Here is a 14,011-nt window from a genome sequence, read left to right as displayed (position 1 = left end):
TCATGGAATCAGTAACCTGCAGTTAGACCCTTCTTAGTATATTATTTTGTATTGTTGCCTTCTCAACAATCTAATTCCCTGAGGGCAGAGATGTAGCCGGCTTTCTCCTCCTCCACAATCTCTGTCACCATCACAATACTAAATTCAGTGCACAATAAGTTCTCAATAAATATTTGCTGAATTGTACTGACTTTACAACCCATCCTCATTTAATTTGTCTAACACTGAAAGTCTCTGCCAGGAAGCACATTCTCTGCTTCATCATTACATCACTTTGAGTGTCTGAGACGTTTAAAATGCAGCTGTGTAAGTACAAACATATAACAGTCTGAGGTTACATTTTCAGCAATGCAGCCTCTCAAATCAACATAGACATGAAAGTGGAGAGAGTCTGAGTGCAGATTAATGAGCACAACTGAGACCCAGGAATTCACTTAGGGTGATGACTTGCAACCCTGGCTTGTATATAGTATAATCACCCAGGGAGCTTTTAAAACCTAGGAGGCTCAGGTCTCACTTCTTCCCCTAACCAGACCAATTAAGTTAGAATCACTGTGAGATTTGCTTAAGTTCCCCCTAGTGACTCTCGTGTTAGCTACGGTTGAAAACCACTGATCTAGAAGAACGAGAGCCGGCAAAAAATTGAAAAAGTTGAGAAGAACAGGATTCTGCAAATGGTGAATCAATGCAGCTCAGTATCAAAGGATGCCTCAACTGGAAAGACTAGCTGAAATCCCTGAATAAATCTCTGTGTTGGTATAGAGGGGACTCTAAGCTACAGACCAAGATCCTGGCACCACAGTGGTACTCATTATGGAGAAGCATCTAGTGGCCATATTGGAAAAGCATATAAAGCATTTGGTCAAATTCATTCAACAGTCATTCTACAAATGTTTACAGACCACCTACTGTGTACTTGGTCCTATTCGAGATTCTGGAATACAACAGGGAACAAAGCATACCAAAAAAAATCTCTGCTCCCCAGTGCAAAGGAGAAGTAAAGCAGAAGGAGAAAAATGGCAGGCAAGGTGTCGATGTTTTAGACAGAAAGGCCAGGGAAGGCCTTCTCGTGCAGGTGATATTTGAGTAAGGATCTGAATGAAATGAAGGAGCTGCCATGTAGCTATTTCCTGAAAACGCATTTTATAAAAAGGGATCAGCAAGTATAGTTCAGCTGTTTCAAATCCTGAAAGATGATGCTGTGAAAGTGCTGCACTCAATATGCCAGCAAATTGGGAAAACTCAGCAGTGGCCACAGGACTGGAAAAGGTCAGTTTTCATTCCAATCCCAAAGAAAGGCAATGCCAAAGAATGCTCAAACTACCACACAATTGCACTCATCTCACACGCTAGTAAAGTAATGCTCAAAATTCTCCAAGCCAGGCTTCAGCAATACGTGAACCGTGAACTTCCAGATGTTCAAGCTGGTTTTAGAAAAGGCAGAGGAACCAGAAATCAAATTGCCAACATTGGCTGGATCATGGAAAAAGCAAGAGAGTTCCAGAAAAACATCTATTTCTGCTTTATTGACTGTGCCAAAGCCTTTGACTGTGTGGATCACAATAAACTGTGGAAAATTCTGAAAGAGATGGGAATACCAGACCACCTAACCTGCCTCCTGAGAAATCTGTATGCAGGTCAGGAAGCAACAGCTAGAACTGGACATGGAACAACAGACTCGTTCAGAATAGGAAAAGGAGTACGTCAAAGCTGTATATTGTCACCCTGCTTGTTTAACTTCTATGCAGAGTACATCATGAGAAACGCTGGACTAGAAGAAACACAAGCTGGAATCAAGATTGCTGGGAGAAATATCAATAACCTCAGATATGCAGATGACACCACCCTTATGGCAGAAAGTAAAGAGGAACTGAAAAGCCTCTTCATGAAAGTGAAAGGGGAGAGTGAAAAGTTGGCTTAAAGCTCAACATTCAGAAAATGAAGATCATGGCATCTGGTCCCATCACGTCATGGGAAGTAGATGGGGAAACAGTGGAAACAGGGTCAGACTTTATTTTTGGGGGCTCCAAAATCACTGCAGATGGTGACTGCAGCCATGAAATTAAAAGACACTTACTCCTTGGAAGAAAAGTTATGACCAACCTAGATAGTATATTCAAAAGCAGAGACATTACTTTGCTGACTAAGGTCCGTCTAGTCAAGGCTATGGTTTTTCCTGTGGTCGTGTATGGATGTGAGAGTTGGACTGTGAAGAAGGCTGAGCGCTGAAGAATTGATGCGTTTGAACTGTGGTGTTGGAGAAGACTCTTGAGAGTCCCTTGGACTGCAAGGAGATCCAACCAGTCCATTCTGAAGGAGATCAGCCCTGGGATTTCTTTGGAAGGAATGATGCTAAAGTTGAAACTCCAGTACTTTGGCCACCTCATGCGAAGAGTTGACTCATTGGAAAAGACTGTGATGCTGGGAGGGATTGGGGGCAGGAGGAGAAGAGGACGACCGAGGATGAGATGGCTGGATGGCATCATGGATTCGATGGACGTGAGTCTGAGTGAACTCCAGGAGATGGTGATGAACAGGGAGGCCTGGCGTGCTGTGATTCATGGGGTCGCAAAGAGTCAGACACGACTAAGCAACTGAACTGAAGTGTAAAGGTCCTATGTATATCTCGTGTGTCAAGAAACAGTCTAGAGACTGTGAACCTGGAGTCAAGTGAATGACAGAAGAGTAGAAAAAATAAGATCAGGGACATTATTGAGTTTCAAATAATATAGCCTGATGGGTCATAGTAAGTTCAATTCAGTCATTCAGTCGTGTCCAACTCTTTATAACCCCATGCACAGCAGCACACCAGGTTTCCTGTCCACCACCAATTCCCAGAACTTGCTCAAACTCATGTCCATCAAGTCAGTGATGCCATCCAACCATCTCATCTTCTGTCATCCCCTTCTGTTAGGGGAAGCACACTGATTGAAACCGCCCACTCTGTCCAGGTACCATAGTAACCATTTGCATGAGTTGTTTTATGACAGGAGATCCTGATAAGGAATACGGAACTAATAAGGCATCACCAACCGGAAGAGTTTGGGAAAGGTCTAAAGGAGACACTGTGTGCCCATCCAATTCCCAGAATCCCTCTCACTAGCACCCATCTTGGCTGAGCGATGAGTGCGCCACCAGGAAAGACTCTGAATTAGAATAATTGGTCAAAAACCACCCGGAAAGTAATCCCATCACCGTAAAACCCAACATTGTGAACCACGTGGCAGAGCAGTTCTCCTGGGTTGCCTTACCCTACTGCTCTCCACCCAGGTGCCTTTTCCCAATAAAATCTCTTGCTTTGTCAGCACATGTGTCTCCTCGGACAATTCATTTCCGAGTGTTACACAAGAGCCCACTTTCAGGCCCTGGAAGGGGTCCCTCTTCCTGCAACACTTCTCCTGCCTTCAATCTTTCCTAGCATCAGTGTCTTTTCCAATGAGTCAGTTCCTTGCATCAGGTGGCCAAAGTATTGGAGTTTCAGTTTCAGCATCAGTCCTTCCAGTGAATAGTCAGGACTAATTTCCTTTAGGACTGACTGGTTTAGTAAGGACGTCAGCAATTACTGAGTGACATGAGAAGCCACTGCAGGGGTTTTGAGTAGCAGAAAGACATGACTTGATATATGTTTTGATAGGATCACCCAGGCTATTGAGAATAGTTTGAGAAAGGACAAGGGTGAAGATAGAGAATTTAGGAAGCTATTAATATCATGTAGGTGAAAAATCATTAGACTAGGGGGTTAGTAGAGGATAAAATTAGTAGAGGGCAGATGCTGATTGACTAGAAGTGGAGTGTAGGAGAAAAAGATGTCAAAGATCTTGGGCCTTGTCACTGATAAAGTAGGGCAAGATGAAGAAGAAATAAGTCTGGGGATATCAGGAGTCCAGTTTTAGACATGTTAAGTTTGAGAGGTCTGTTAGCCTTTCACCTAGACTTATTGAGTAAACAACTAGATGGACAGGTCTAAAGTTAAAGGGAAAGAATCCCTCTTCCTTTGAAATAATCATGGGGAAGACTGTCTGATATCATGTGAGGTATTAGATCCAGCAAGCAAGGAATTAACAGTGTGCAAAGTATATCAGATTTATCTCCAGAAATGCAGAATGCTCAATTCATCAGGTTTTGATAATTTCTTAGTTTCAGAGATGGGTTCTTTTCCATGTTTCTTCTAAGTAATCTTGGCACAATACTCCAATGAACATGGCAACAGGAAGTGAGTTCCCTTAAACTGACATCCTGGCTTTTAGCATCTGCTCTCTTAATGGGACAATTACCACTCAGTGATAGTTACTGTCATTATTTTGTTTTTTGTTTGATATACTTCCAGCTAGACTGTGTATTTCTTAAAGATAAATTGAGATCTCCTTCCATGTATTTTTCCTTGAATATCAATACATAATTGTTGATTAACTGAACATATATTAGACTTTCCAAATAACACCAGCTCAATCTGATCAGGGATTGGGGGCAGGAGGAGAAGGGGATGACAGAGGATGAGATGGCTGGATGGCATCACTGACTCCATGGACGTGAGTCTGAGTGAACTCCGGGAGTTGGTGATGGACAAGGAGGCCTGGCGTGCTGCAATTCATGGGGTCGCGAAGAGTTGGACACGACTGAGTGACTGAACTGAACTGAACTGAATCTGATCATTCTTTAGACCCAAATACCTGCAGAAGCTATGGCCAACTCTTATGTAGATATGTTCCTTTGTACATCCTTTTAAGCTGGAGGAACGCATAAACTCTGAGAGCTAACTTCACTTCTAGAGTCCCCTTCAATGGCTCACTCAGTGTGATATATGCACACATGAACAGAAGGTCTGTAGTTGGAGAAGGTGCTCTTTATCATTCAAATAGCTTTGGGGTGAATGGTCTGGAAAGGTTCTAAGAAAAACCAGAAGGTGTAAGCATTCAAAAAATCAACATTTCCACATTACAGTTTCTTTTCTAGCTTGCAATGAAAATCTGTTTCCGTGATGACATGAAGCAATTCTAAATGTGTTTTCTAGTAGCTGAGAGACATCTGCTTAAACAACTATTATTTTGAATTCTGTTTTTAAGTTGTTTACTTTAGACATATGAATTTTATAAAAATCTCCTTGAGGGCTTGTATTTTGTTTAATTCCCTGCAGTTCCTCCAGCACTTTGAATAGTGCCTAGCATTCAGTAGGCATCCAATAAATATTTATTGAAGGAATAAGTGAATATAATCAAATCAAGAAAATACTGACAGCACATTTAAAGTGGATTCCTCAGTTGTAACACATGTCATCATTTAAATTTGGCCTAAAATTATATTTGGCAGAATATTCAGAATATTAATTTTCTTATATAATATTTGAGCTAGTTTTAAGTTAAAAGTATAAAAATCCATTGAATTATACACTGTCCTACAAACGAATGAGTCATTTAGATGTATTTGTTAATTAGTAAACTAATTCATTCAACAAATATTTATTAAATATCTATAAAACACAAACATTTATGTTAACTACCCCAGATACAATGATAATTTCTATTCTCAAACATTTGCAATCTAGTGGGAGAGATGGACACACAAAGAGATAATAATAAATAAACTAAAAATAACAATAAAAATACATCTAAAATATTATACAGATAGAGAAGAGGGGAGCCCAGATCTTGAATGAAATCATAAAGAATAATTAGGAATTTTCTAGGCAGAAGTGTAGGTTATGAGGGCATTCCAAGTAACATGACCAGCATGAATAGGTTTGGAGTAAACCACGTTATATTTTCAGGGAGACTTCAAGCATTTGGAGTTCATAGGCAGGAGAGGTAGCCAAAAAACCACAAAACATGGAGGCCCCCGTTATCACACCACGAAGCTAGCGTTTCACCCTCTGTATAGTGAGAAATTAACAAATTAAGCATATTGGTGATACAGTCAGATCTGCATTTAGAGAGATCACTTTGGTGTTAAGGTTGGATTTTAGGAGACAAGCCAGGAGACTGTAAATTCAGTTAGACAATGGCCCAGGTAACACGCCCCAGGAAGAGATGATGAAAGTTGGGTTACAGAGTAAATAGGGATTAAAAAAAATAGAAATATTTAGGAGACAAAATGTGTAGAACTCTGTGACTAGCAGAATGTGTAGATAAGGATGCAGTAATCAAAGGAAGCACCTAGGTTTTGAGTTTATGTGAATGGGTCCATCATCTGAAATACAGAACATCAGGACAAGAGCTCATTCCAGGGGAAATATGAAATGTCTACAGATCATCTATTTGGAGAAACTAGTTGAAAAGTTGATCTAGAGGCCAGGAGAGAAGACCTAGTTTAGAGATATAAAATTAGATGACCTCAGCCTGTCAGGACACAAATGGTAAATAAATGAAGCAGGAGAGGAGGTCTTCCAAAGAAAAGATACAGTGGCAAGTGCAGAGGGTCTAGGTTGCATCTCTGGGGAACCCCAATGTTAGAGGGGAAGGCAAAGAAGATGAGCTCTCAAAGGAGACAGAGCAGAAAGAGCCAGAGATGCAATGAAAACTGGCAGAGTGTGGTGTCACCAGAGGAATGGAAAACTTCAAGAAGAAACAAAGGTAAGTTCAAATGCAGCTGAGGTTTAATGAACTGAAGACAGCAAAGTAAAGATTAGGTTCAATAGCCCAAGGTTGTGGATGACCTTGGTTAGAAGAGTTCTAGCCCAGAAACCAAGAAACAGTATAGCTCTGTAGAAAGTCAGATGGAATTGGATTTGAATCCCACCTTGCCTACTTAATGAGCTTGATTATTACCTCTCTGGACTTCAGTTTCCTCTTTGGTGAAATCTACCTTCCTGTGGGTGTTTGTAAAAATTAGAGATGATAGGTGAGAACTAGGTTACATCCTAGAGGAAAGCAGAAGCAAGTGGAAGGGATTGGGAAGGTGAGAAGTGGAAGCACAGGCTCATGCCTAGACTGGATTTCAGCCCTTCATTACTCCCGCAACATCATGTCCTATAAGAGCCTCAACCTACAACACTGTTTATGTGAGCATGGGGTGGGGACTTGGGGGAGACAAAAAACGGACTGACAAGTGGGGCATCACATGGAGCTTGATGGCACAATATGTGGACATACCAGTCTAGATGGCTGTTGGTTTCTGCCCCAGGAGCATGCAGATCTCTGGGGCTGGAAAGAAAAGGTGGCTTTTAGTCTTGATCTTGGGCTGGGGTTCTGAAGATCAAATGCAATGGGAGAATAAGGGGGCCATTAATGGTGCTGATGAGAAGCAGTTGATATGGCTAGAGCACAGATATGAAAGGAAGATAGGGCCTGATAACTAGCAGGCAAGTGAAAATTCTAGGTCAGTGGATCTCAATCCAGGGCAATTCTCACCCTTCCCCACTCCTTAGGGATAGCTGGCAATGTCTAGAGTCATTTGCGTTTGTAACAAATCAGAAGGAGGAGGTGTTACTGGCATCTAGTGGGTAGAAGCCAGAGATGTTATTAAATACCCTACAAAGCACAGGACAAAGAATTATCTGGCCCCAAATGCCAATGGTGCCACAACTGAGAAACCCTGATCAAGGGATTGTACATTCCCTGCTGAAAAAAGCAAACCCCTCACTCAGATTAAAAAAAATAAAACCCTTATAGGGAAATCTATTGACTCATTTATATTTTTATTCCCTATGGCATCTAGAAAAACATTTCTCTCATAGCAATAATAAAATGATAAAATAATAATGCTAGTAATAATAGCCAGCAATAATTGTAGAGTACAATACTATGTATTAATCACAGTGCCATGTTTTATAAGGATTGTTTTACTTCCTTAAAAATACTACAATCCGAGGCCAGAGGTAAACTTGGGGACCTTGAGCCAGCTTTTCTCATCTATCTGTGTAGTCTCCCCTGAAAGAAGATCTGGCTCCTCTTCTACTCATAATTCATACTCCTGAGAGCTATAAAATGTCAGTGCTAAATACTACCATTTATAAATGCCTTTTTGTGTATCAGGTGAACACTTTAATTTGTTTAATCCTCACAATACTCCATAAAATTATTCTCATGTTCAATTTATATTTGAAAAAACTGAGGCTTAAAGAAGTTAATTGTTCAATGTCCTTTCTACATAGAATACAAAGCAGCAAGCACTGGATTCTAACTCAGGACAGTTTCCAAAACTTACACCCTCTGCATGTTTCCAAATAAAATTATAGTCATTTTGGACACTTTTGCATTTTTCAATCTAGATAATCTTTACAAATAGATATGTTATGGGCTATTTTTTTAAGGAGTTTTCTTTCTTGCCCTTTCCACTTCAGGGACTATGTGCCTACATATATTTGCTATTTTTAGCACCTGGATCAGCTTCTGATAGTAACTTGGGTTTATTCAGTGATAGTCATTAAATATTTATTGATTGTCTCATATATGCAGACACTATTCTAGACACATCAGATACCACTGTGACTTGGACAGGCAGTGTCCCTTTGTTCAAGAACCTTGGGTTTGGTAGGGGTGATGGGTGACAAACATGTAAAGAAACATAAAAAATAAATTCAGGTACTGATGAGTGCAAAGAAGGAAACAATGAAAAATGTGGATCATGTACTAGCAGCACTAAAGGAGCCAGGGAAGTACTTCTGGGTTGGTAACAACTACATGGTGAGTAAATTGATGACAAGAACGTGACCATGTGAAAATCTAGGGGTGGAAGGTGGGAGTAAATGACTCAAACAGAAGGAAAAAACCAGCGCAAAGATCTGAACGCGAAAACAACCTTCTTGGGTTTGAAGGTGAGCCTTTGGTGAGCCTGCAAGTTTAGGAACAAGAGAGAGGTCAGTGAGATTGAGGGAGAGGAAGCCAGGCAGGTGGGCAGAATTTATGTCCTGCAGGTTTCATTGGCCAGGGGGACACTCTCAGTTAATGTTTCCATTAAGCTTAACCTTTATCAAAGACTTTAAAAAATAGAAAGTGTAATGTTTTTAAAGCAGAAATTTAATTAAATCACATTTAATTTTTTTTTGGATAACTTTGATAGACAACATGGCCAGTGCATGTGAAGCACTTTAGGAGTCCACAGGTAATTTCAGTTCTAGTCCTACCAGAAATGGGACAGAATCAATCAAAAGTGAATTTCACCTGAAAATAAAATGGATGAAAAGACTCTCTAGTCCATCCTCTCTCATAATGGTTGTTAATGGTCTTACAACCACCTTCATATATATATGTGCTTAGTTGCTTAGTCATGTACAACTCTTTGCAATCCCATGGACTGTAGCCCACCAGGATCCTCTTTCCATGGGGATTCTCCAGGCAAGAATACTGGAGTGGGTTGCCATTTCCTCCTTCATCACATATATATAGTATATTGCAAAAATGAAACATTCATTAGGATCCTAATATTCTGTTAAAGAATATTTGGGGATATTGATTCCTTCTATCTTTTATCAGAGCACTTAGATGGAATGTTGCAGTTTATTCATTCTCAGAAGTAACAAATAGTTCTTGATTTCTTTCCACGTACTTGATTTTCTCCCCATGTACTTTCATGTACTGTGTCTTCACATATATTCACCCTGTGTTTGAATATCCAAAATTTTATGCAATGGAGGATCCAAGAGGTTAAGTAGGATCACCTAGATCACACTGCTAGAAAGTGGTGGCACAGTGACCTAAGATAATATTGTCTCTTTCAGATCCAAGGGGTACCTGTATATAACTTGGTTTTAATACAATTTGTTTTCATGAAATATGTTTTCTATTTTACACATTGAAAAGTATTTTGAAAAGAAATTCATACATGGTACACCAAACTGTCAAAAAGTCTGCGGCACATAAAAAGTAAAAGTTTCTGCTCTAGATCCTGCATTATGTTCTTGAAATACAAAAGAGATAGTGACTAGGTCTCCATGGGCAAGGTCAGAGGAAAAGCTTCATGGAAATGATGACACCAAAGTTTGAAGAACCATGGAGCCAAAGGAGGGCAGAGCCAACAGCACGTGCATATTCAGGGAATGGTTCACACGGCTCCCAGAACTGGATCGTGGGGTGGGCAGTAGGGATTGGCAGTGGTCAACTGAGAGGACTTCAGCTCCAGATCATGGTTGACTTTATATGTCATATTTAATATGTTGGGCATTATCACGGGGCAGATGGAGAACTATCAAGGATTTTTAAGTAGGAGAATCGTAGTTTTGACATAATGTTTGATATCTTAATATAGAAACAAAGCTCTCTTCCTATAAGCTCATACAAAGACATGGGCACACAAATATGGAAATATCATCTGAAGCCCACCCTCACCTGACTTCTAGTCCCTCTTAACCCTAATCAGCTTTCTGCTTACCTTGATCCTGTGGACCAGAGGAGCAAACAGAAACACAAAGAGCTCCACAGTAGCCATGGAGTTCTGGAAAATCTTCCTTCGGTTATTTTCTTCTTCATCATTGGAGGTGCTTTGGCAAGGTTGCCCTGGAGAACCCTGGTTTTCAACCTGGTGGATGAAAGCACTGCTGCTGCCACCCCAGCTGGAACCTCGGTCTGTGCCCCCAAAACGCTCGCTGTTGCAGTCCTGTGGGGCCTCCAGGAGCATCCAATGCAGGGTATGAAGGAGCTTTGTCTCAGCAACACCCAGTTTATCCTGGTGTCCTGCATAGCACAACCACACAGTCAGGTTAAGGCAGACTCTGTGACCAGGACAATGATGTCAGCCTTGCATCTGGGAAGAACATCCTTGCTTTAAGGTTCTGTGGCTTGATTTCCTGGGAGACACTAACATTTCTCTGCACCACTTACAGCCACTGTTAGAAGGGTCCATTCTTGTTTGGGGACTTTCTAACTGGCTGCAGTCTTTGCAGAACAATATGCTGCCACAGGGAAAGAAACTGCATGCATCACATCTCTTCAGCCAGATACCCACATATATTTCCAAATAAAGAGCACAATGGTTAAGAATATTGGCTCTGAAGATAGCTACTCCATTTTGCATGCATGTGTGCTCATTACTCCCAACCTAGGGATCAAACCCATGTCTTCTGAGTCTCCTGCATTGCAGGTAGAGTCTTTATCCCCTGAGCCACCTGGGAAGACCTGGTGTGATTAGGAAAGGCCCCTCTATAAAGGTAACACTTGAGTAAAGATCCACATAAGGGGAAGGAACCAGATGGAGAAGAGCTTGGGATAGATGGCTAGGACATAATGCTATGTGGGAAAAGCAATCTGCAAAATAATCTAAGCAAGAAAAATAACACATATGTGCAGACATGCACACATACTCATAGTACTACAAAGTTGGGAAAAGATCTGGAGGGGAGCATGCCAAATGCATGAAGGTGGTTGCTTTAGACATTGGGAGGACTAAAGGACAACTCTGGTTAGAACTCATCTTGAATAGGTGAGAGGCCTTAGTTTCTCTATAATATTCTAATGTTCAAAAGGAAGACATATTCACAGTTTACTTGTAAAATGAAAAAAATTTAAAAAGGGAGCTAGTTCCCTCATTGGCAAAATGGAGATAACAGTGATATGAAACTAAGGGAGATTTTGTGAGAATTAATTGAGAATGTGTGCCAAGTGCCTGGGAAAGTAGTAATACAGGTTGCTATTGTGGGTGTTATTATGAGTGTTACCATGAATGAGGACAATGGTGTGTTATGAAGAAGAAATGCAGGTGCACCAACCTAACTTGTTCCTGTTTGACAGCAGGGTTGCAGTGCAGTGGAGGACATGAGGCAAAGCAGCTTGTACCAGTTCCCATCTGGAAATGCTCTGGATGGCTTCAGAGAGGGCTGGAGAGAGGCCATGCAGCTTGTTTTCTACTAACACTCGTTCAAAGGACTATAGACACCAAAAAAAAAAAAAATTAAATTAAGGAATTAGAGATTTTAATGGGTGGAAAAATAGACAAGGTATCGTATATCCTAAAAGATGCAAATCACTAGTCCAAATTCTTTAGAGAGCACTCACATTGCATTTCATTGTACATGTTGACATGAAATGAGTCAACGATAATTTCCTATCATCTACCCATTTTCAAACAGGCTTCCCAGTTGGCCTGCATGCTAAGTCACTTCAGTCATGTCTGACTCTTTGCAACCCTGTGGACTATAGCCCACCAGGCTCCTCAGTCCATGGGATTCTCCAGGCAAAAATACAGGAGTGGGTTGCCACATCCTACTCCAGGGGATCTTCCCAACCCAGGGATGGAACCCGCTTCTCTTATATCTCCTGCACTGGTAAGCAGACTCTTTTACCACTAGCGCTACTTGGGGCCAGATGGCGCTAGTAAATCAAGAGATAGAGGTTTGATCCCTGGATCAATAATATCCCCTGGAGAAGAAAATGAAAATCCACTTCTATATTCTTGCCTGGAAAAATCCCATGGACAGAGGAGACTGGCGGGCTCCATGGGGTCTGCAAAGAATTGGACTTTGACCACCTCATGCGAAGAGTTGACTCATTGGAAAAGACTGTGATGCTGGGAGGGATTGGGGGCAGGAGGAAAAGGGGACGACAGAGGATGAGATGGATGGATCGCATCACCAACTCAATGGATGTAAGTCTGAATGAACTCCGGGAGTTGGTGATGGACAGGGAGGCCTGGCATGCTGTGATTCATGGGGTCGCAAAGAGTCGGACACAACTGAGCAACTGACTGAACTGAACTGAGCACACCCATTTTAAGTTTTTGATCCAAAGTATATTGCTTGAATTATTAAATGATTTTTTACTTCCACTAAAATAAGCTCCCGTCAAAAAGAGTACAACACATTTAACTATATGAAGTATTTAGAAGTAGTATTTTCTAAAATGCTCTTGGATCATCTACAGGAGCTCTCCCTGCTGCAGATCAAGGTGAGATGTCTTTTGTAAAAGTATCTGGAGGGACAGAATTTTTGTGAATGTTCAACAAATGTTAAATAAGATAGACCTCTTATAAGAGATCTGACTTTGGGGTCTCTGAATTATTCCATGTGCCTAGCAATGACCTGGCAATGGGACACCCCTTATATAATGCCTAGAACCGTAAGATAGTTAATATACCTATTGAATAAAGAAAGAAAAGGAGGAAGAGAATAAGGGAAGGAAAGAGGAGGAAAATAAACCATTTTTTGGCTTTGTTCGTTTATTAAATCTTCTGTCCTGGCCAGTACTTTCAGCAAGCGAAACACCTACCCCTCCCCCCAGAACAAGTTTGACCTATTGAGTTGTTTTTTCCTTTTTGAAGGTGGAGGAAGATATTACTGTAGGGTGTTGGAGAAAGTGTAGTTACCAAATATTAGAACAAATTTAATAAACACTTGACTTGTATGAACAGAACCTGATTGCTACTTGATGTCCCAAATGGTCTAGAGAATTGTGTTCTCCACGATCCTAATACCAGTCCCAAGTGCTCAAGCTGTATTATTGGAATTATTAGGATATATAAGAAAAATATGAGTTAATACAGAGATTTTCCAAAGAAAGCTATTTACATTTGACTCAAGAAAAAAGATAAATTCACTTTCATAATGAAAGACATGCTAGGGAGTAAGGAGTTGGTGATGGACAGGGAGGCCTGGCATGCTGTGATTCATTGGGTCGCAAGGAGTTCTATCAGAGATGTAGTCTCTGGGAAAGGCAGATCCAAACACTTTAAAATTCCTCAGCCTTTGGTTCCTAACTATTCATTAAGTAAAGGGTGTATATGTTAGACATTAAAAAATTATAAAGAATTTATACTGTCTGGATGAATGCACTTTTAGAGGATGAGTTATATACCTTATAACCTCAAGAAGCTTTAGATACTTACTGTCATTTTCTTCTTAAATGTTACTAATATAACTTTTTGTCATTTTAAACCAGGGAAATTGTTTTCTATACGTATATCACTATCTATCTGCAGCTATGAATGTGACTTAGTTACTTGATATTATGTGACTACATTAAAATGTCAGACATATCTTTGCCAAGAAGAGAGAAAAGTCAGGGTTATTTTAAGCTAGTATAACTGTAAGCTTGGTTTGAGGAAGATTCAGAGATTTCAAGTGTCAAATTACTTTAACCTGAGCTTAGTA

General features: G+C 40.6%; 1 protein-coding gene across 1 annotated transcript in view; it reads right to left on the bottom strand.

Moving 5' to 3' along the window:
- The window catches only part of UNC80 (unc-80 homolog, NALCN channel complex subunit), a 209,402-nt gene that overhangs the window by 192,983 nt on the left and 2,408 nt on the right, over nucleotides 1-14,011 (bottom strand). Inside the window, exons 3-4 of the mRNA XM_052662586.1 lie at nucleotides 11,636-11,792; nucleotides 10,303-10,604 (exon numbers count right to left, since the gene is read on the bottom strand). Coding sequence (XP_052518546.1) covers nucleotides 10,303-10,604; nucleotides 11,636-11,792 — 459 coding nt within the window. The remainder of the gene's footprint in view (nucleotides 1-10,302; nucleotides 10,605-11,635; nucleotides 11,793-14,011) is intronic.

Source organism: Budorcas taxicolor, chromosome 2 (genome assembly GCF_023091745.1).
Source record: "Budorcas taxicolor isolate Tak-1 chromosome 2, Takin1.1, whole genome shotgun sequence".
Taxonomy (NCBI): domain Eukaryota; kingdom Metazoa; phylum Chordata; class Mammalia; order Artiodactyla; family Bovidae; genus Budorcas; species Budorcas taxicolor.
This window is presented reverse-complemented; position numbering and strand designations above follow the sequence as displayed.